The sequence below is a fragment of the Odocoileus virginianus genome, chromosome 26 (genome assembly GCF_023699985.2).
Source record: "Odocoileus virginianus isolate 20LAN1187 ecotype Illinois chromosome 26, Ovbor_1.2, whole genome shotgun sequence".
Lineage (NCBI taxonomy): Eukaryota > Metazoa > Chordata > Mammalia > Artiodactyla > Cervidae > Odocoileus > Odocoileus virginianus.
In genome coordinates, this window is record NC_069699.1 from 1,015,462 (window position 1) to 1,038,123 (window position 22,662).

General features: G+C 40.8%; 1 protein-coding gene across 1 annotated transcript; it reads right to left on the reverse strand.

Annotated features, from left to right (window-relative positions):
- Window positions 1-18,247: 18,247 nt before the first annotated feature.
- On the reverse strand, window positions 18,248-21,618 carry LOC139031186 (spartin). The gene has a single exon (XM_070455272.1). The coding sequence runs from the start codon at window positions 21,510-21,512 to the stop codon at window positions 19,506-19,508; it is 2,007 nt and encodes a 668-aa protein (XP_070311373.1). The 5' UTR covers window positions 21,513-21,618; the 3' UTR covers window positions 18,248-19,505.
- Between the last annotated feature and the right edge of the window lie 1,044 nt (window positions 21,619-22,662).

Below are 22,662 nucleotides of genomic sequence, written 5' to 3' on the forward strand. Positions count from 1 at the left end.
ATGACAAAACTATTACTGTTTGGTCTAGTTTGACCAATCTCCTTTGTTTCGCTAATTAAACATACTGTTTGGCTAAAGTTTTTCCACAGACAAGGGCAAGCTGAGAACATGGCAGGCAAGGATCATACGGTCCTGCTCCATTTTACCCGTATGTTCAGTTCAGTTCAGTTCAATCGCTCAAGCGTGTCCGACTCTTTGCATCCCCATGAATCGCAGCACACCAGGCCTCGCTGTCCATCACCAACTCCCGGAGTTTACTCAAACCCATGTCCATCGAGTCGGTGATGCCATCCAGCCATCTCATCCTCTGTCGTCCCCTTCTCCTCCTGCCCCCAGTCCCTCCCAGCATCAGGGTCTTTTCCAATGAGTCAACTCTTCACATGAGATGGTCAAAGTATTGGAGTTTCAGCTTCAGCATCAGTCCTTCCAATGAACACCCAGGACTGATCTCCTTTAGGATGGACTGGTTGGATCTCCTTGCAGTCCACAGGACTCTCAAGAGTCTTCTCCAACACCACAGTTCAAAAGCATCAATTTTTCAGCGCTCAGCTTTCTTCACAGTCCAATTCTCACATCCATACATGACCACTGGAAAAACCATAGCCTTATGTTAGTCAGGTAAAAACCCTTGCACAGTAGAGTTATGCACAGACCTAGAAGTAAATGCCTTTCAGACTGAGTGATCCACAGAAGGATCGGAGCTTTCTCTTCCCAACTCTGGAGGTGCTTTCTGTTACAATTTAGGACATTTTACAGTGATACTGTGACACTACAAATTGTAATTGACTTTCAGATAACAGATTTCAGCTTTTTAATGCCCCCCAGGCATGTGATCATACATTAATACACACTTTGTGGAATCTGATTGCCTAATTAAAACCTAGAGTTCTGTGATAGTCGAAAACTTCTGAATTTTTTCTCTGGCAAAAACCATAATACGACATGAGCCACACAATTTCATGATAATCAGTTCAGGATTGCAAATGTTATTAATGCATTTTTATGGTTGCTGTTAACATATAATTAAGTACTATGACTGATACTCATCAAGTAAATTTCCAACAAAGATTGACTGATTGATTGATGCATCCTCTGAGATTACAGTAGCAAATTCAAGAAGAAAACCTTTTGAGAAAACAGTGGAATAATCTAATTAAAGTGATAAAGTTACACTGAAAAATACAAAACCTCTGCATTAATTTTTGTTTTGTATGTATCTGTTTTTTTCTACTTTTGGTGTGAAACCACCCTAACTTGCATCCAGAGGGTCTGATACAGCTTACTAAAATTTCCCTTTTCTGGCAGAAGATGTGAGCTTCTATTGCCCTCTTAGCAAGGTGCTTTTTCAGAACTGGGCTCCCACTCAAATATTTATGCATGTCACTGTTAATGGTGTCTCATCTTTATAGGAAAGGGAGGCAGCATGGTCAGCTGGTAAAAGTTCATGCATCTCTTTAACAGCATAGAATTATTGCAAAGAAGGGATTTCTAGCCATTGATATCATTGCTCAGTGCACCCTGCATCTAGACAGGGCCACACCACTGACTTCTGACCAATGGAAGGTGCATGGAAGACAGGTGTATCCCTTCCAGACTTGGCTCATCCTCCATGCTCTCTGACCCCTCATCTGCTAACTTAGGACCTTTTGGAAACCATGGCCAGAAGACAGCAGATCCTCCATCATTCTAGTCTCCGAATCACTCTGTGGAGCAGAGAACCCCCTCCCTTTTCCTGCATCATGGACTTTACAGAAACCAGAAATACATGTTTGTTGGCTTAACCCATTGAGGTTTGGAGTTTATTCATTACAGCAGCAAGTATTCCCTTAAGAAATACTAAGTTTCACTATTATACATTGAGGTCCGAATAGAACATCTGGCATCTGGGAGACCCTCTAGAAGGACAAAGAAAAGTGCCATGTAAGCACAATTCCTTTGTCTTGTGGGGAAGTCATTGTCTTTCCTCTCAATCAACCAGAACTCAAATCCCCCCTTATATTATTATTATTATTATCCTCCCTTATATTATTCCCTTAAAAAAAAATCTTTTATACCAGATGTCCTCAAACTTTTTTCTGTGAAGGGCAGATAGTAAATAGTTCAGGCTGTGTGGGCCACACAATCTCTATCCCAGCTATTCAACTCTGTCCTGGCCATAAACAGTCTTAAATGAATAAGTGTGGCTGGGTTCCAATAAGACATCATTTTCAAAGATAGTCTGTAGGCAGGATTTGGTTCATGGGCTGCAGTGTACCAAGACTGACCTTATACATTCATCATTTTCTATGATTAGATTGAACTTTTCCCCAAACATTGATCTATTCTTCAATTTTCCTGTTTTGGAGCCTTAATATGGATATATAAGGACAAGTAGATACTCTACTGGAATATTTTATGACTGTTGGAGTTTAGGCATATGCAGAAAAGAAATGGGGTAAGGGAACTTTGGATTTAGGAAATATTTTTTAAGAAGGAAAGGAAGAAAAAAATGATTCCTGACATGGAGTGGAAAGTGATGGCAGTGGGAGGAAACCGACAGATGGCTTTGGAGTCTGGAGAAGACCGCTGAAAACAAATGTACGTAACTTTGAAAGGCCAGTGGCAGATCTTGAGATAGGGAATGACAGTCGAAAGATTGGGAGGTTTTTAAGAATATTTTAAAAATTTTAATGACCTGTCAGATTAACTAAGACGGTGAGGTGGGGAATGGATGGACGGAGGGTGGAGAACAGCAAAGGGTGGAAGGTAGCTGTAATGAGCTAGCAATTTTAAATGAAGAATTTGGTTGTGTTTAAAAGAGGAAAGACCTCTCTAGGTAATGCAGTTTGAGCTGCACAATGAACTTGTGTCGATGTCTAGGGACCCTCCAGATAAGAAGGTATAAGGTCACGAGGTCAAGAAAGAAGCCTGAAGGAAAATTGTCTGTTACGAGAGAAACAGCAATAATAACAGGAATGTTCTGCTGGAGGTTTGCGTGAACTCACTAACAAGTATCCAAAAAATGAATAAGGAATCACCTCATCTGGGGCACGGGATGCAGGACAGAGTGACTGAGTGGATCCAGGGCCAGAAACTCAGGTTGGAGCCCAGTGGCAGGAGGCTTTGAATGCCTGGATCAGAGGCAATACGGTCAGGAACAACTGTGGGGTCCTGAGTAGCCCCAGCAGGATCTGAGCCGGCGAGTTTTAGGAAACTAAGAATTAGAGAGGAATAGCCTCGAGGCATGGAAAACAGGTAAGAGACTCTGTGAATAAGAGACTCCATGAATGGTGCAGGTAATGAAGGGCTGGGAGAGGGGATGAACAGGGCTACATTGCACTGTGAAACTGCCTCCCTTCTCTGCAAACTCCTCAGAGTTAAATGCGGCATCTGCTCAGCTGCCTGTGGCCCCGTTTTTGACGAGATGAAAAACAGCACTGTATTCACCAGCTGCTGACCGTGTCTTTCCTTGTGCTCCGCTATGTTTTAATTATGCTTGACGTTCATCCCACACTGTTACCCAGCGGCAGCAAAATGAAGAAATGCCACTTCACTGGAAGTCAAACGAAAGTGAGGACACATGCAGTTATACAGTAATAGATCATCACCTAAAAACCAGGAGCTTTCTAGGTTTAATGTGCCGGTGGCTCCCTACCTACCACCCACTCCCGCATCTTGTTTTGATTCAATTGTAAGAAGCCCTAGCCCATAATTTAATTACAGACATCCACCGTGAAACAGTAACAGTTCAAAAAGAACAAAGAATCCAAAAACTACACTAGGAATTAAGTGGCACCTTTTTATTATGGATCATTTCAACCATATACCAAAGTAGAGAGACTAGTATAATAAACCCCTGAATGCATCACTCATTTTCGACAATTATCATCACATTGTGTAACTTCCTTCATTTATAATCCCACCTACTCTTACCCTTCATCCCCAATCTGGATTATCTTAAAGCAAATCTTCAGCATCCTTTTATTTCACCTATAGAGACTTCAAAATGTATCTTTTAAAGAGAAATTTTTATTTTAATGCAGGCACAAAACCATTACAATGCCTAAAATAAAAATAACAATTATTCTTCTATATCATTAAATATGTGGTCATGGTTTAAATTTCTCCAGTTTTCTTATAATATTTATATGATATATTTTCTTGCTTATTCAAATGAAGATGCAACGAGACACATGTGGCAGAGGTCAATATAGCTCTTGTCTCATTTAATTTATAGGTTCTCCACCTTTTTGTTTCTATTTATTGAACAAACAAGGTCATTTGTCATGTATAGTTTCCCACCTTATAGATTTACTGACTAGTCATGTGTATCATTTACTTTAGTGCCTGGTTTTCCAATAAACTGATAATTAGACCCAGAGGCTTGATCAGAATTGGTTTTACTATTTTTGCAAGAGTATTTCATGAGTGGTCCTGAATTTTTTCATATCACATCAGTAGGCTTTAATGTCTTGTCTCTTCTTTTGGTGATATTAAGAGAAATAAATGGGTTAATGGGTTTTCAACCTGATCCAACTATTACAAAGTTCTCCACTGGTTACCTCAAAGCAAAAGTATATAAAATAAAAATAGAACAAATGTTTGATGGTTTTAAAAATGCCTGTTATTAGGAACTCATGGATTAAAAAAACAATTTGATGTGTTTCAATACATAGAAATCATATATTTTGAATGGATAAATTATCCCACCTTTCTCAAAGTGAGATGCCTCAAAATATCTTCTTCTTTTCCATTTTCCTCTAGTTTTTTTTTTTTTTTTTTTTTTTTTGATAGCTTCCTTGGCAGAAGAGGATTTTTTGGTATTTACTTGAGTCTGGATTCAGCCATTTAATCCAACAACCCTGTTTCCTTTCAGTGGGAAATGGTATTTAGAAACCACAGTCTAAGCATAAAGGTGCTTATTGCCACAGGCCTTTCAAAGGACAGAACTAGGATTTTTTTTTTTTTTCAAGAAAAAAAATGTTTCATGAGTATGAACTACTTTATAATAAATTTACAATTTTTTATTTAACTTATTTGCTTTTATAGTTATATCTACTTTCTCACATACTGTGAATTTTGGTTTCTAATGTTATTCAATTAATAAAATTATTTCTTTGCCTGATTCTAACAATATATTGTTTTGAAATAATCATGATTATTACTAACAATATGAATTAATATTTTACCCTTGTCTTTCATCAAAGGCTGAGATAAGACACAATGAAATGCATGCGCAGTGTTCTTTGCAGGGTGATAGTCCTTACGTGGGCTTCCCTGATATCTCAGCTGATAAAGAATCCACCTGCAATGCAGGAGACCCTGGTTTGATTCCTGGGTTGGGAAGAAACCCTGGCGATGGAAATGGCTACCCACTCCAGTATTCGTGGGCTTCCCTGGTGGCTCAGTTGGTAAAGAATTCACCTGCAATGAGGGAGACCTGGGTTTGATCCCTGGATCGGGAAGATCTCCTGAGGAGGGCATGGCAACCCACTCCAGTATTATTGCCCATGGACAAAGGAGCCTGGTGGGCAATAGTCCATGGGGTGGCAGAGAGTTGAACCAGACCGAGTAACTAAGCACAGCATAGCATTCCTGATCAGGTGGCATTTAACCTGAGACTTGAAGCTGGAGGAGTGAGCTAGACAAAGCTCCAAAGTCTATTCTGAGAGAAGAAACAGCAAGTGCAAAGGGCCTGCAGCAAAGAAGAGGCTGATGCGTTAAGTCAGCGTGACGGAGGCTCAGTCAGAAAGAGCAAGAATGACTGTGACATTGAAAACATTGCCAGGGTTTGGAATGTAAAGCACCTCTAGACCCCAGTAAGGAGTCTGGATTTTATTTCATGGGTGGTAAGAACCCTTTCAGAGTTTTGAGTAGGGGGTGCAGTATATGATCCTAGCTTTGACCACTGGCCGAGAATAAGTTATTGAGGAGCCGAGGAAAGAAGCTGAGAGCATTGCTAGGAGGCTGCTGCATCACACAAGGTGAGGGATGCTGGTAGTTAGACCAGGTGCGGTGGTGGAGGTGGAGAAAGTGAGTGGATGAACGTGATACAAGTTCGAAGGATGAACTGACAGGAATTGCTGCTTGGCTGCTCGTGAAGGCACTAGAGAAGGAGTATTCAAGGATGACTCCCAGGTTTAAGGAGTTATTAATTGAGTGGGTGATGGCACCATTTTCCAGGAAAGGCGGGGGTGGGGGGTGGGACATGAATTAAGTCACATGGTGGTTGTGGGGGAAGAGAGAGCCTGACTCCTTCTGCAATTGTCTGGTGTGAAATCCACTGGTCACTCATGGAGGTGGGATTCAGAGGAGAAGTTCCTCCCTGGAGACAGGTCAGCCTTGGCTAAAGAAGAAATGTCAAGACTTAGTGAGAGTGTGGACAGAAAAGAGGAGGAGGAACACAACTGAAGATCAGTGGCCTCCAATACTATGAGCTGGAGTAAATCAGGAAGAGTCAAGAAAAGAGCCCGTTCTCTTGGGCTCCAAAATCACTGTGGATGGTGACTGCAGCCATGAAATTAAAAGATGTTTTCTTCTTGGAAGGAAAGTTACGACAAACCTAAACAATGTATTGCTTCCCAGGTGGCGCTAGTGGTAAAGAACCTGCCTGCCAATGCAGAAGACATAAGAGATACTGGTTCGATCCCTGGGTGGGGAAGATCCCCTGGAGGAGGGCATGGCAACCTACTCCAGTATTCTTGCAAGGAGAATCCCATGGACAGAGGAGCCTGGTGGGTTATTGTGCATAGGGTTGCAAAGAATTGGACATGACTGAGGCGACTTAGCACACAGACAGTGTATTAAAAAGCAGAGACATCACTTTGCTAGCAAAGGTCTGTATAGTCAAAGCTATTGTTTTTCCAGTAGTTGGGTATGGGTGTGAGAGTTGGACCATAGAGATGGCTGAGCACTGAAGAATTGATGCTTTTGAACTGTGGTGTTGAAGAAGATTCTCAGGAGTCCCTTGGACTGCAAGGAGATCACACCAGCCAATCCTAAAGGAAATCAACCCTGAATATTCATTGGAAGGACTGATGCTGAAGCTGAAGCTCTAATACTTTGGTCACCTGATGCGAAGAACCAATTCATTGGAAAAAACCCTGATGCTGGGTAAGATTGAAGGCCAGAGAAGGCGGCCGCAGAGCATGAGATGGTTGGACAGCATCACTGACTCAATGGACATGAATCTGAGCAAACTCTGGGAGACAGTGAAGGACAGGAAGACCTACAGTGCTACAGTCCATGGGATTGCAAAGAGTCATACATGACTTAGCAACGGAACAACAACAACAGCCAAGGAAAACGTCTTGAGGAGGAAGAGCTGGACTGGAAGAAACAGCACAGGGAGAGTGTGACATCACCAGAGCCACACAGGAAGAAGGCATCGTCACCCTCGTTGAATGATGCTCAGAGGACAAGGAAGGTGAAGATAGAAAAACAACTGTAGAATGTCACCAAGTGTGGGTCCTTGGTGCCTCGAACAGAACAGCTTTGGTGGGTGGCAGCGTGGAAACCAGACAGAAAGAGATTGAAGAGAATGTGTGAGTAAAAGAAGATGTTGATGATGGATGAAGCAAGTACCTGAGCTTCTCAGTAAGTAACTCTGCGCGTCTGCTGTGAGCTCCTCAGATAGCTTAGAGGAGCATGAAATAGCGCAGGGAGAGTTTATGTTACTTTCAGCACCTCTTTCCATTTGAGAAAGTCACCCTTTTCCCTGGTTGGGTCACTACTGGTGTTTTTTCAACCAGCTACTCTTGTCAGAGATAGTTTTAAAATGTGGCCGTCATTCTGCTCGTCCATGTATTTCATGGCCCAGGGTTATAGCAAGATGGTATGTTGGCATCTGTACAAGTTTAATTGATTTAAAACTTGGGCTTGGTAAGAGAGTCTCTCGAGATATAATACCTGCCTTCTCCCGGCAGGCTTGAGGCGGGGGAACAAATCATACACAGAAAATATCATTTACACCATCCTAATACGTTCATAGTGCACTGACAAAATCCTAACAAAGGGATGGATAATGCACATGGGACAGAGAAACTCATAAAATAGGAAATATATCATCATTTTAAGAATGGATGATCATCAGCAGGCTACATGACACACCCTCAGGCAGCCTGACAGTTCCAAGCCTGGCCACGAAGGACCAAAGAGTGGGCGGTGGCCCAATTCCTGGAAATTTCTGCCTCTTCCCCAAACAGTTGGCATATTCCTCCCATTCATCAGCCTATGAAATTACTAACCCATAAGAACTAACCACACCATACTTACAGGCCATTCTCAGCTTCTGAGATGGCCTATGCTCTTGTCTGTGGAATGTATTTCTCTTTAAATAAATCCATTTCTTACCTTAAAAAAATGTAGATGATCCCATTTAAAAAGTGTGGGAAAGCGACTGATCCTGTGCTCATTTTTAATTGGAAGAGATAACAGTTTTTGGAATTTCAAGATCTAGAACTAAAATGAGGTCTGTACCTCTCAGCATGAAAAAAAATAATTAATGTTACTTTGTAGTCATCAGTATCTAGGCAAAGGTTCTCCTGATAATCATGAAAGAACTGCATATCTCACCACAGTTGTGGACTTTTAATCATCGCCTATGTCCTCATATTAGGAATTCTGGACCCAGCCAGAACACTGCAATTTAACCCCAAGCGTAAAGTGTGTGTGTGTTAGTCGCTTAGTCATGTCTGACTCTATGCGACCCCATGGACTATAGCCTGCCAGGCTCCTCTGTCCACGGAATTCTACAGGCAAGAATACCGGAGTGGGTTGCCATTTCCTTCTCCAGGGGATCTTCCCAACCCAGGAATCAAACCCGGGTCTCCTGCAGACTCTTTACCATTTGAGACACTAAGGAAGCATAAATTAAGTCCTTTTAAGCTAAGAGAAAGATGTTGTGCCTTGAGCCTCCAGCAGTTGCAGTGTAGAATTGTAGAAGCTTACACTAGAAGGAATCCCAGACTTCACGTTCCCACCTAAAGAACAGAGATCATTTTCATCCTGCTTGAAAACTGTGTTGATGGTGCACTGACCATCAAAGCCAACACCACGTTGAAACAGATCTAACGGAAACTTACTATGATTTCAATTCTGTTCTCATCCCAGATATCACAACACTCAAACATGTCAAGGAAGCAAAAAAAGTCTCTCCATTAAAATGCTCTCTCTTCAAGGCAAATAACAATAGCAACTAAGTGTTGTTTTCTTGTTGAATATTCACAACGTGTGCCTGTGAACATTGTTTTACATGTTTCATCCCATTTAATATTCATGGCTCTGGTCTGAGGTGGTCAGCTCTCCGTGTCTCCATCTCTCCTGCCCCAGAGAATGGCAAACCAGATGCTTTTTTCCCACCCTCTCTTGCAGTGAGAGAATTGTTTTGGCCAAGGAGACACAGGAAAATCTGCCCAGGGGGGGCCTTGGAAGACATTTCCTTCTTCTTGAAGGGAGATGGGCTGTTTGGGGGATTTTCTTTCCCTCATTCCCGCACCTGCTTGCACTCTCCCAGCTTGAAACTTGAACTACAAAGTGTGAGAGTGAGGCATCTGGAACCACTGTTGCTATTTCAACAGGGGTGGGGAAGTCAAGGAGGGCCAGAGGACCTGCACCCCTCCCGTCAGGAAGCTCCTGGGGTCTACAGCCATACCACCATGAACGTGGCCAATCTTGACTGATCTTGGAAGCTAAGCAGGGTCAGGCCTGATTAGTACTTGGATGGGGGGAAACTGCTGGGGTAGCCCAAGAACCACTCACCTTCACCAGCAGGTTTTTTTTTCCTGTGTTAACAGGCGATGCCTTTACGGACTGAGGCCAGGTTAGCTGGCTCTTCAGTCACCTGAAGGCATGGTCATCCTGACTGATGAGTGCATAGGGTTTATTAGCCTCAAATTTCACAAATGACTTGAAACAGGAAGATGAATATCCTGAGAGGTATCGCAGAGAGCAGAGGGCAGAACCCTGACTCAGAATGATACAGAATGATACAGAACAAAAACTTCTCCTCCAGTCCCCTGAATCAAAATGTTCAGGTTCCGCCTTCTGCTAAATAGAGTCAGCTTGTTCTCTGTTTCTCTCCTTTGAGATTCTTGGGACTTACCTGGTGATCCAATGATTAGGACTCAGCTTCCACTGCAGGTGTTCCTATTTAATTCCCGGTTGGAGAACTAAGACCCCACATGCTGCATGGCACCACCAAAAAAAAATCTTTGTCTTTTTGGGATCTTGGAGCAAGTACAGCCCCTCCATAGTATGACTAGTGTGGACATCAGTCATCACATTTGGAACACATCCATGAATGCAGGCTGGAATTCTGTGAGCTTTTACTTGCTCTCACGTTGACTCGTGTTAAGATTTATTACTTCTCCAACTTCCCTCTGATCTTCCAATATCTAGATAATGACTAATTTTAGACAATTAAAAGAGTCATGGAAGAAGTATCTCCTTTCATCATTTCCTATCATATGCATATGTGGGATAATGTAGAATTCTTCTTTTTCCAGCTTTATTAAGATACAGTTAACATGTAACACAGTATAGGTTTAATACACACATGTAAATATTGCAAATTGATTACAGCAAGAAGGGTCATTAATTCCCCCATCTTGTCACACAATTACTGTTTCTTTTTGGTGGTGAGAACATTTAAGAACACCTCTGAGCAACTTTGAAGCATATGATACTGTGTGAACTATAACCATTAGCCAGTACATTAGGTGCCCAGAGCCCATTCATCTCATAACTGAAAGTATCCACCCCTGACAACATCTCTCATTTCTCTCACATCCTCATTTCTCTCTCATACCCTTGACAGCCATCATTCTGCTCTTTATTTCTATGATTCAGCTTTTTAGAAAAAAAAATTTTAATGTAATTTTGATTTTATATTTGCCTATGGGGCTTCCCTGGAGGCTCAGGGGTAAAAAAAAATCTGCTTGCAATGCAGGAGCCTCGGGAGACATGGGTTCGATCCTTAGGTTGGGAAGATCCCCTGGAGAAGGGAACAGCCCACTCCTGTGCTCTTGCCTGGAGAATCCGTTGGACCGAGGAGCCTGGCAGGCTACAGTCCATGGGGTTGCAAAGATTTGGACCCGACAGAGCAGCCAACACTTTCACACACTTTTCACTGCCCTGGGACAGGGTGTGGTGGGATGAAGCATCAAAACTGAAGTGACTTAGCACGCATAGTTGATTTACAATTGTGTTAGTTTCAGATGTGCAGCAAATTGATTCAATTATACAGATATATGTATCCATTCTTTTTCAGATTCTTTTGCCATAAAAGTTATTACAGAATATTGCACACAGTTCCCTGGATGATTCAGGTTTTTTATTTTCCACATATAAATGAGAGCATTTAATATTTGTTTTTCTCTTCCTGAGTTTTTCACTTACCACAGTGCCCTCAAGGTTCATCCATGTGGTCACAAAAGGCAACATGGATGCCATTTTTTGTGTGTATGAATATAAGGATCTTCCTTGACTTATAATGGGGTTATGTCCTGATCAACCAATAAATAGTACATTGAAAATTTCTTAAGTGCATATCAAACCATTTACCACAACACTCAGTCGAACCAGTTATTTTTGTACATTATAACTGCTAATATGCCCAGAACACATATGACATAGGAATAAATACCGTGATTAGAACTGAGAGCTGTGTTGGAGCCAGTGACCAGGTGGAAGGAAGAGAAGAGAAAAATAAAGATCTATTGTAGCTACAGATTCCCTCTGATCAGTCAGTCTTAGCTCCTTTCCAACAGGGGAGAATAGAAGGATTTTATTTCTAGCCAAACCTTTTGGGTGTTTTCCCAACACCCAAATGTTCTCCTGATCCCCTCTGTTTACATAAGAATCAAAATTAGTCTCTAAGGTCTGGACTTTCTGTTTCCCATAACCCATTACTTCTAAAATCTAATCTTAAAGAATTTCACTAGCTCTCCATGAATACCTAATCACCCTGAGATTAGCCATGGACTCAATTCTTTACATCAGATTTCAGAAGAAACTGTAAGCATGAATCCATTTACGTTTAAAACATATTTATTTACTTTCTGCATCTGGCCATCGCTGTGGTGTGTGGAGTATCTTCACTGGGGCATGCAGGCTTCTCTCTAGTTGGAGCTCAGGGACCCAGAGCTTGTGAGCTCAATAGTTGAGGCACACGGGCTTAGTTGCCCTGTAGCAGGTGGGATCTTAGTTCCCCAATCAGGGGTCAGACCCACCTTCCCTCCATTGAAAGTGTGGAGCCTTAACCACTGGACCAGCGGAGAAGTCACTAGGCTTCCTTTTTAAATCTGTCCTCATTAAAATCCCAACAACTTCTGTGCCGTTAAAGTCTGGAGGCATCACCAGTGTTCCAAAGGGTGACCTGGTGTGAAGCAGGAGTTCCAGGGGTTCATGATAACGTTTCATGATTATTTGGGTTTTTGTATTCCTTCTTAGGCAATCTCAATCTCCTGAAAAAGAGTACTCTAAGGATTTTTATATAATTTGACACAATAAATGTGGTCAAGATGTTAGGCTAACTAGTATTGGTGCATTTTTGACAAACTGAACCTGAAAGAGGATTCCTTGTCAGTCAATTAGGCAATTTTCTGTGCTTACTAATGATTTCAGGAGTCCTTATTGTGAATTCTGAGGGTAAGATTAGAAAAGTGGCTATAGTTGCTTTTAACAAGGCACTATTGTGTTGCATCAATGATGTCTATGTATTTTACATCTTCAAATCCTCACAAAAAAAGAGGGTCCATATACTTATTTATTAGCTTATTCGCTTCATACAGCTTACACTTCGAAAGTATATAACTGATATTCTTCCCAATTTGAATCCAAAAGTTTGTTATTTGTTTGCTTGCTTATTCTTTAAACAGGGAGTTTGATTTTTTAAAAAATGGATATTAAATAATTTGCAGTTATTTTGTTGGACCGGGTTTTGTTTTGCTTTAAATTTATTTTTTTATCATATAGGACATACAAAAGATTTTTGCTCATCAAAACAAATGAAAATCTCTGAAATGATTGAAGAATAGATCATTTTTGTGATTGATGAGGACTACCTAAGTTTTATATTAACATTGTCCAATAAAGGTTTTTGAGATGACAGGAGTATTATCTTCTGGTACCATTCAATAGAGTGGCCACCAGCCCCTGTGGATACTAAATACTTAACTATGGCTGAGGAACTTAAGTTTTCATCTTATTTAGTTTTTCAGGAAAAAAACAAAACAACTACCAGAATGGATGGCAAATGGCCCCACCAAAGAATGAATGAACTCTCCTACTGTAGAAATATATTAAGTCCTAGAAGCAATATGCTAAAAACAACTTTTTAGTTTGAGAATAATTAATATTCAGTCCTCTTACAGCAGTTACTGAAACAAATCTTTGTCTTCTGAGGCCCCTCCATATTCACTGTGATGAAAACGTGTAAACTTGGATACAGAGGAAGTATTGTTTGTGCTACTTCTTATTGCTAAGGGGCATTTCCTCCAGAGCATCCTAGTCATTGGGACACAGGATGGAAAAAAAGGGAAAACAACACAGCTCCATCGCCAGCGTAGAGAACAGACTGTTTCCATGGAGTCTGAGACTCACGCTGATGCATCCTGAGCAGGCTTCAGAGTTCGAAGGACCTGGGTGTCAGGATGAGTCTTTGCTGAGTAAATCATCATAATTCCTATTTCTGGAGCTAAGCACTAAGGAAGCACAGGTGAAAGCTGAGATCCATATAACATGACGTCTATCAGCTTTCTCCATGGGATTAAGAGCAGAGAGAATTTTTCCCAGGTTCACGTCTCCTGTGCAAACTGCTGTTAAGAAGTAAACCAGAATGATGTCCGGCTGAGATATCCATCAGATTACGAGCTCCACATTTGGAGGGGTGTGAAAAATTACTAAAAAGAGCCGTTTCCGATTTGAAATGGGAAAAGTGAATCCTCTGATAAGATTTGTTGTTGTTTAGTCGCTAAGTCATGTCTGACTCTTCTTTGAACCCATGGACTGTAGCCTGCCAGGCTCCTTTGCCCATGGGATTTTCCAGGCAGGAATACTGGAGTGGGTCATCATTTCCTTCTCCAGGGACCTTCCCAGCCCAGGGATTAAACCTGCATCTCCTGAATTGCAGGTGGATTCTTTACCACTGAGTCACCAGGGAAGCCCCTGATAAGATTACAACCATGGAATACAAGCTATGTTTACTATTCTTTAGTAAAAAAAAAAAAAAAAAAAAAAAAAACTTTAATCACAGTTGTTTACAGTGATCATTTCTGACACCAGGGTAAACAAGATGCCAAATTTTCCTTTTTGCATTGCTAGCGCTGGTAGAGAGTGCTTTGATTTGAGTCTATGTAGCGCATGTGTTGAAGCTGAAAAGTGGAACTGTTGCTAGCTTCTGCAACTGAGATATGACCAAATACCTAAATTTTAGTTCCATTTTTTTAAACCATTATTCTATTGTGAAGAATAATAATTGATTGATCTAAAAAAGATTTATGTCTACATCCCAGAAAAATATGGCCTAAGGATGGCTCCCTTTGCAATGTGTGTGATGTGTAAATCAAACACTAGTGAACCCAAGTGTTCTTTATGTACTGAAGGGTACTAATGACTTTAATAAGAGTGAAATGTTGTGCTTAAAGCAAACTGATTAACCTTGACAACAGAAGTGTAAACAAGAGTCTAATGAATATTAATTTTTCTTCTTCCCTGCATTAGCTGTAGCTGTTGACTGATTAGCTCTGACACCTACATGGTCAAATTAACAAGCATATTTGTAAGATACTTTCCATTGTTTATAACAGGAACAGTATTCCTGAACTTTCCTGGGCTGTTAATAGCAAGTCGTCATGATTCCTTAAAAAATCAATTGGATTACCTTTTAAACAATCCTAGATATCCGCTCCTATTGTAGAAGATGCATATTTTGGAAGGAGTGCATCTAGTTCCAGTCGTTTATAATGGGATTTCAGAGGCTAAATCTAAATGTAAGGGTGATTCCATTATTAGACTTTCACATGAGCTGGATTGCTCACCAACAGCACCGAGGCAGGGGCGGGCGGGCCGGAGCCAGAGCTGCCATATTGAACTAAGTGCCACTTCCCAGTGTGGTCTTGCCATCTGTATCATGACATCAAAGGAGAGAGGCAGGAGCAGATGGCGCCGAAGGCAGACGAGAGCAGAAGTCACACCCACAGCATGCACTGAGTAATGAAACTGAGGGGACGCAGGGCAGGGAGCAGAAGGAAACTAAGGAAGGGTCGTGGCGGAGGTGCTCGGCCCCTACCATCACTGAGGGAGCACAGTCCCGCCGGCTCCGACCCCCGCTGGGGGACGTGCTCCCCACCAGCCCCAGCATCCTTAGCTGATGACTTCAGGGGCCTCGCACCTGACCCAGTGCAGACCCGCCTTGCCCAGAATTTGATCTAAGTACAAAGAGATCTTCCTTCTCCAAGCATGATGAGAAGCGCAAGGTGAGAAACTGTGAACTGTCAAGAAGTGACGTCTCCAGCCACGGGGAGGAAAGTAGCCCACAGTCAGGGAGGATGACAAATCCTACAACTCGAAGCGAGGAACAAGGAGGAAGATGTTTGAGGCTGAGTCTCGGAGGACAAAAATCTCTGAGATGGAAGAGAGGACGGTCTGACTTTACTGTCCCTAATTATGCAGATAAAGGTACAAACTGTGACAAGTCGTTGTAGGAGTGTGTAAAGACCATGGTACCCAGTCTTGGCAACAACAGTCAAGACTGGCCAGGGCAGCGCTGAGATCATTTGCTTTTTCCAACCTAAACCTGCAGAAGAAACAGGGCAGTTTTACAGTCAGTCACTTTCTCCATTGGAGAAACCATTTCGCTTCGGCCCAACAATTCCTGCCCCTCTCTACTTCCACTCCATTCACAAAGCATCCTTAAGATGCTCAAAGTGTTTCCTGCTCTTAATCCTCTTAATTCTAGTGGGAGCCAGAACTCGCTCATAAATTTATCCTTAGAGATCACACCACTGGGAAGGTTGGGTTCTTTGCTGTGAGTCTAATCTGGATCATCCCTGCAGAGGGGGTTGGAACTGGGGAGATGGTGAGCAAGGGGGATGTTCAGTGAATCTACATTGGTTTTATAGTCATGATGATATTGGTTCTTTACAAATTTTCTAATTGAAGGATAATTGCTTTACAATGTTGTGTTGGTTTCTGCCATAGGACAATCAGCCATAAGTATACATACGTCCCCTCCCTTCCTAGCCTCCCTCCCACCTGTCCCATTCCACCCCTCTAGGTCATCACAGGGCACTGAACTATGCAGCAGTTTTCCACTTGCTCTCTATTTTATGCAGGCAGGGTACGTATGTCAGTGCTACTGTCTCAGTTCATCCCACCCTCCCTCCCCAGCCCCGTCCACAGTTCATTCTCCATGTCTGTGTCTCTATTCCTGCCCTAGAAATAAATTCAGTTACAATGATGTTGCAGTGATAATATGTCATTTGCTACTAAATAGTTTACATATATTAATTTGTCTCCTTCTGGCCACAACCCTAGGAAGCAAGCACTAAAATTATCTCTACGTTACAGATGAGGAAGTTGAAGCACAGGAAGATTAACTTACTCACGGTCACACAACTAGTAATTGGCAGATCCTAGATGGTAACCAGGTAATCTTGGGTCTGTGCCATTGATCAATATACAGTACTATGTCTAATAGGAAGAAATGTTGCTTATGTATTGATTGTGCTATGAAAACTAAACTAGTAAATACTTGAAATTTTAAGTTTGGGGAAGTATACATCAAAATATTAATAGTGAGAGTCAATCTTTAAATATTGGGGACAATTTTCATTGTATTTATTCAATATCTTATTATTTTTAAATTTAAAAATTAAAAAATTTTAATATTTTATTATTATTATTTTCAAAAAGTTTGGGGAAGTATACATCAAAATATTAGTAGTGAGAGTCAATCTTTACATACTGGAGACAATTTTCATTGTATTTATTTAATATTTTATTGTTATTATTTTCAAAAAGGGGAGGTATACATCAAAATATTAATAGTAAGAGTCAATCTTTAAATATTGGGGACAATTTTCATTGTATTTATTTAACATCTTATTTTTTTAATTTAAAAATTAAAAAATTTTAATATTTTATTCTTATTATTTTCAAAAGTTTGGGGAAGTATACATCAAAATATTAACAGTGAGAATCAATCTTTAAATATTGGGGACAGTTTTCATTGTACTTATTTAATATTTTATTATTATTTTAAAAAAGACATGCTTTGTTTTTCAATTAAAAAGTCACTAGTTTTCAAGGTTATAGAGCTCAAACTGTTTTGTGGGACTCCCCACGTGATCAGAAGGAAATGTCCCAGAAAGCATGCAGTAGCTTCCTTTCTAACTGGTAACTAGGTGGAACCATTCTGTGGCGACTGGCAGCCAGAGTTCGGTTTTGCAGAGAAGTGTCCTACCTGTTTTCTGCAGTTCTGACCCGTGTTGTAACCCAGGTCTCCCGCATTGCTAGCAGATTCTTCACCAGCTGAACCACAAGGGAAGCCCTGAGGAGGTGTGTGTCACAGCAGATCAGTATGACAATGGGTCCAATGAGGCTGATTTGCAAGTGATATCTGAGCGACAGTGCAGAATGAGGGCCAGGAGAACTTCCTCGTAGTGTGGTGAACACAATACTTGTCATTTTTGTCTGGAAACTGTCATACCTGAGGAATGCCAATATGGAATGGCAGCACAATACCCATGAAAAGAACATGAGATGGGGCTGGCAGGCTGGGGTGTGAGAAGAAGAGGCAGTTTATCCCATTAGAAAAGCTTTTTACCCCAACTTCTCTTTTTTCCTGTTATTTTACTGAAGTATAGTTGATTTACATTGTTGTGTTAGTTTGGGGCATACAGCAAAGTACTTCAATTGTATTAATACATATGCATATCTTCATTCTTTTTTAGATTCTTTACCCATATAGGTCATTATAGAATATTGAGTAGAGTTCCCTGTGCTATACAGTAGTTCCTTGTTAATTATTTTATACATAGTAGTGTACGTATGTTAATCCCAAGCTCCTAATTTTTCCCTTCCCCTGACAGTTCCCTTTTCATAACCAGAAGTTTGTTTTTGTTTTTGTTTTTTTTTTTTTTTTTTTTTTTTTATTTACTAATTCAACTTTATTTCCATTTCAAATAGAACATTATCCTTGGCCCTAGGAAAAGGCTCCAATTCTGTGTTCCTGAAATACAAGCCCATGAATACATTTGAGGCCACGTAAATCAAAGACAGTTTATTCACAAAGTGCACTCTAGTTTCAAATAAAGTCTAATAAAGTAAATAGCAATTGGAGGTTCATAAATATCAGAATGGACTATAGTATGAAAACAAATGCCAATCTTTTAAAATCAAGAAACAAAAATAAAATGCCATTAGCTATTTTAATTACATGTTTGTAGCTTACAGGTCTGTGAATATCCTATCTTCTGCCAAAGTGGACACCGTTATGCCATCCATGATGGATAAATGCTTAAATCCTGAATTATCTGAACTATTAATAAAACCTTTCTAATAATTTAATTCATTGGCTTTTTAGTATATACAATTTTAATGACTGAATCCCAAAATAAAAATTATTTACCATTCATTAACTCAACTGTTTATATTTTAGTTTTCACTAAATTTTAGCCTTTGGGAAAAACTTACAATGAAGTGATTACATTTTTGTCCAATTAAGCTGATAATAATCACTTTAAATTGTTACAATACCAACCACAGTCCCAAATTTCCTAGGTTCCTAATAGATCAGTAACAGTATAAATCTAGAAGACTTAATTCTAGAAGACTTAAAAATCTGTTTGTATTCTTTTAAAATAAAAAACTGTCCCATTTTCTAACAAAGAGATAAGCTACCAAATTATTTTATAGAAACTCATTTTAATTTTCATGATTAGTCTATTCCTTGTTTTGAAAAAGTCATTTAAATGTTATGCAAGAATTCTTTTCATTTAGGATCACAGTTTTTGTTTAGCTTACATACTGACAATTCTGACAAGCACCCTAAAAAAAATCCACAATTAGTGCAAAAAGAGGAAACAACATTTTAAGTCATTCCTTCCCAGTACACATGACTTAGAACTAAGGTTACGAAGTGCCAATTTTATGTATATGTGAATATAATAATTTCCTACTTCACTTTCTGAAAGACAGCAAATACAAAAATAGATTACCATTAGGTTTAATGAAGTTTATAGCACATCTATTATCAGTCTTAACTGCAAAAATATTTTAGCCACATTTAGAAAAAAATAAATTCACAGAGAATGTTAACTATATTTCTAAAGATCAGATGCAAGAATACTGATTCTTTTCCGCAGAAGTAGAATACATGACATAAAGCTTGTGAAATAGTCACTTTCTAGGAATGAATACACTTTAAAAATCCTGGTTAACCTGTGAGGATTACCACATTAGCCTATTTAACAAAACTGCATCCGTCTGTAAGGCTTTGGTATAGGCAATGCACAGCACTTCCATCACTTATCTTTCTTCTTTGCCCCGTTCTTCTCTGGTCCCTCTTTCTGCTCATCTTTCTCCCCTTTTATGTCTGCACTTGCTCCTCCTCCTTGATTTTCCCCCTTAGAATTATCAATGATTTTATAGTCCTCAAGCAGTGTGTGTCCTGTTTGTTTTGCAGTTTTCTTCACCATTGCTTTGATGCCAATGTTGTCAATATTATAGGCAGTTACACCAACATTGATGGCAGAATCTACTGCGTTGTGCGTAGCTTCTCCCGCAGTATGCCCATATTTGTATCTGACAGTTTGTACAGTTTCTGCTGAAACATTGTTAACAATGCATTTAGCTGCACATTCCAATCCTTGCCAGACAGTTGAGAATCCTTGAACACTACTTGCTGCTACAACCATAGCACCATCCAGGGTAGACTTTCCATTTCGGTCTTTCTTAAGAGATTCTGGAACAAGTTTGCTTCCGTGCTTCTTGACGTGTGGAGCTAATTCCTTTCCAACACAGTTTGCCACAGTACAAACTCCGTCAACCAGAAACTGACTGACTTTGGCTGCTCCTCCAGTCGCCTGCTTTGCCATATAAAGTCCCTTGGTCACAGCTGGACTAACTTCCACAGGCTTTTCTTCTGGTTGAATCCGTTCTCGGAGTTTAGATGCTCCTTTCTGGATGGCTTTGCCAGTAAACTCAGCACCTTTGACCAAACCCCAACTCACCCAGGAAGCACCTGACAAAATGTTGTGAGCCACTTTCTCACTCCACTCAGGTAACTCCTTTGCTCTTTCTTCTGAAACTGGCTCACAGGGTACAATGTGACTCAGATTAACTTCTTCACTTGAAGTACCTTTGGTCTTTTTCCCTCGTTTTCCCTTATGACGCACATCCTTACTGCCTGGGTCCAGCTGTCTCACATCAGTGCCACTGGCTTCCTTCAACTGGTCAGAGGCAGATCCTGATCTTCCAGGGATCTGGAATTCATTTTCTCCTTCTGCCCGGTCCCAGTTGGTCTGGAGCCGAAGGTCAGACATTTGTCTTAACAGATCCTCGAAGAGTTCTCTGTCATCTTCTGGTAATTCAGATGACAAAACGACCCCAACAAAGCATCCTGATGCTTGTAACATCGTATCAGGAAACATGTAGGCACCTACAGTACATTTAAGAACTGGAGACCTATCAGGAACTAGAGGATACAACCAGTCACAAACCTGGAGAAATCCAGGAGGACGATTTAGAAAGGTATCAAGAGAATTATCCAAGAACCTCACGATTCGAAGGTACCCAGGATATGAAGGTGCACTAACCTCCCCTGCGGGATTTACAAAGAAAATCTGTACTCCGTTTGGTATCAAAATCAACTCATCTGCATCCAGCCCTAAGGTCTCAAGAGGTGGTGGCTGAGAGTGATTCCTGTAGAAGTTCTCCCCGACTGACGAGAACTCCCCAGACTCTGTCCCATAGGATACAGTGTAGTGGCCCTCAGCAGCCTGAGGAGTGTAAGCAGGAGGCGCTTCGGAAGGATGACTCTGACACGGCAAGGACAGAGCAGCAGGTGGACTACTTGACTCCGCGCTTGCAGCTGAAGTGCTTTCATTTACTTCACCGTGTTGAGGAAGTGAACTAAAGCACTGAGGCTCTGGTGACTTTTCAGACATGTCTTTAGGCGGAAATTCTGGATACAACTTGGGCACCTCCTGAAGATCATTCCGTAGAGAAGTGGCAAGACCCTTCTCCAGAATTTCCAACCTGGTACGTACATTCTGCAGCGTTTCTTTCATTTTCTGTTGCATCTGCCTAGCAGATTCCCACTCAGGACCTGTGTATTCAGGATCTGTTGATGAAATGCTGATTCCTCTAAGCAGGTGTCCTATTCCTTGCTTATAGTAGTTCTTTGCTTCTTCCTTTTGACCTAATTCATCTGTATTCAGTCCTTTATTAACAAATACAAAGGCTTTCTTGTATGTTTCCTTGATGATCTTAATTTCAATAGGCTCTCCATCTTGGGGTTCTTGTTCCATTTCTGTGCCTGCCAGACCGCCGGGCCCTTGGGCTGCTGCGCAGAGTCCGCTCCCTCAGACGCAGTGCCGTAACCGCCGCCGCCGCCGGCCCCCAGCGCTCCGCGCAGACCTGAGAAGTTTGTTTTTGAAATCTGTTTCTGTTTTGTAAATAAGTTCATTTACATCATTTTCAAAATTAGATTCCACCTATGATTGGCATCATACAATATTTGTCTGTCTAACTTCACTTAGTGTGATCATCTCTAGGTCCATCCAGGTTGCTGCATTTGGCATTATTTCACTCTTTTTTATTGCTGAGTGGTATTCCTTTGTACATATGTACCACATCTTCTTTACCCATCCATCTGTCGATGGATACCTAGGTTGCTTCCATTGTAAGCAGTGCTGCAATGAACATTTGGGATGCATGTATCTTTCTGAATTTACAGTTTTTCTTCTGGATATATCCCCAACAGTATCCCAACTATTCCTTAAATAGCAGGGCCTTGTACCAGCCATTTCACTTAATTTTGGCTTTTAGTTTTCTTGTACATAGATGACCATTTAAAGTTATAATATTCCATAATTACACACGAGTTTAGTTGATCATGTCTATAGAATTTATTTTTATACTTGGATTAAAAGTGACATTTCCTGACCATTCAACAACTGAAATTTCCCATCTTTTGGACAGATATACAACACTCCTCCAGGGAAACAGGCATTATAGCTATTTAAGTGTTTCTATATAAAAATGAAAGCCAAATATACACATGCTTGTGGTAGGCGTGGCCATGAAACAGGAGAAATTTAGGCCTGGTGTCAAGAGCCCAGTGGATGCATGCCTTCAACTCACCTAGTGAAAGCAGTTTTAATATTGACAGCTTCAAGTCCATGCTTTCTGACATGGATTCTAGCAGAAAAGAAGGCAGACAATTACAAAAATTAATTTCTACCTGGAGATAGTTCATTTGGGAATGAGATGGCCTGTTTCCAAAGAGTCTATCTCTCTAAACAGAGCACTTCAGGTAAAAGGAATCAGTTCTCAAAGCTTGCAGGATGTGCAAGTGGGCACAAGGAAACTTCTAGGGTTGCTGGAAATATTCTATTTCTTGATTGTGGTTGTGGTTACATGGGTTTACATATGTATACATTTGTCAAAACACTGGAC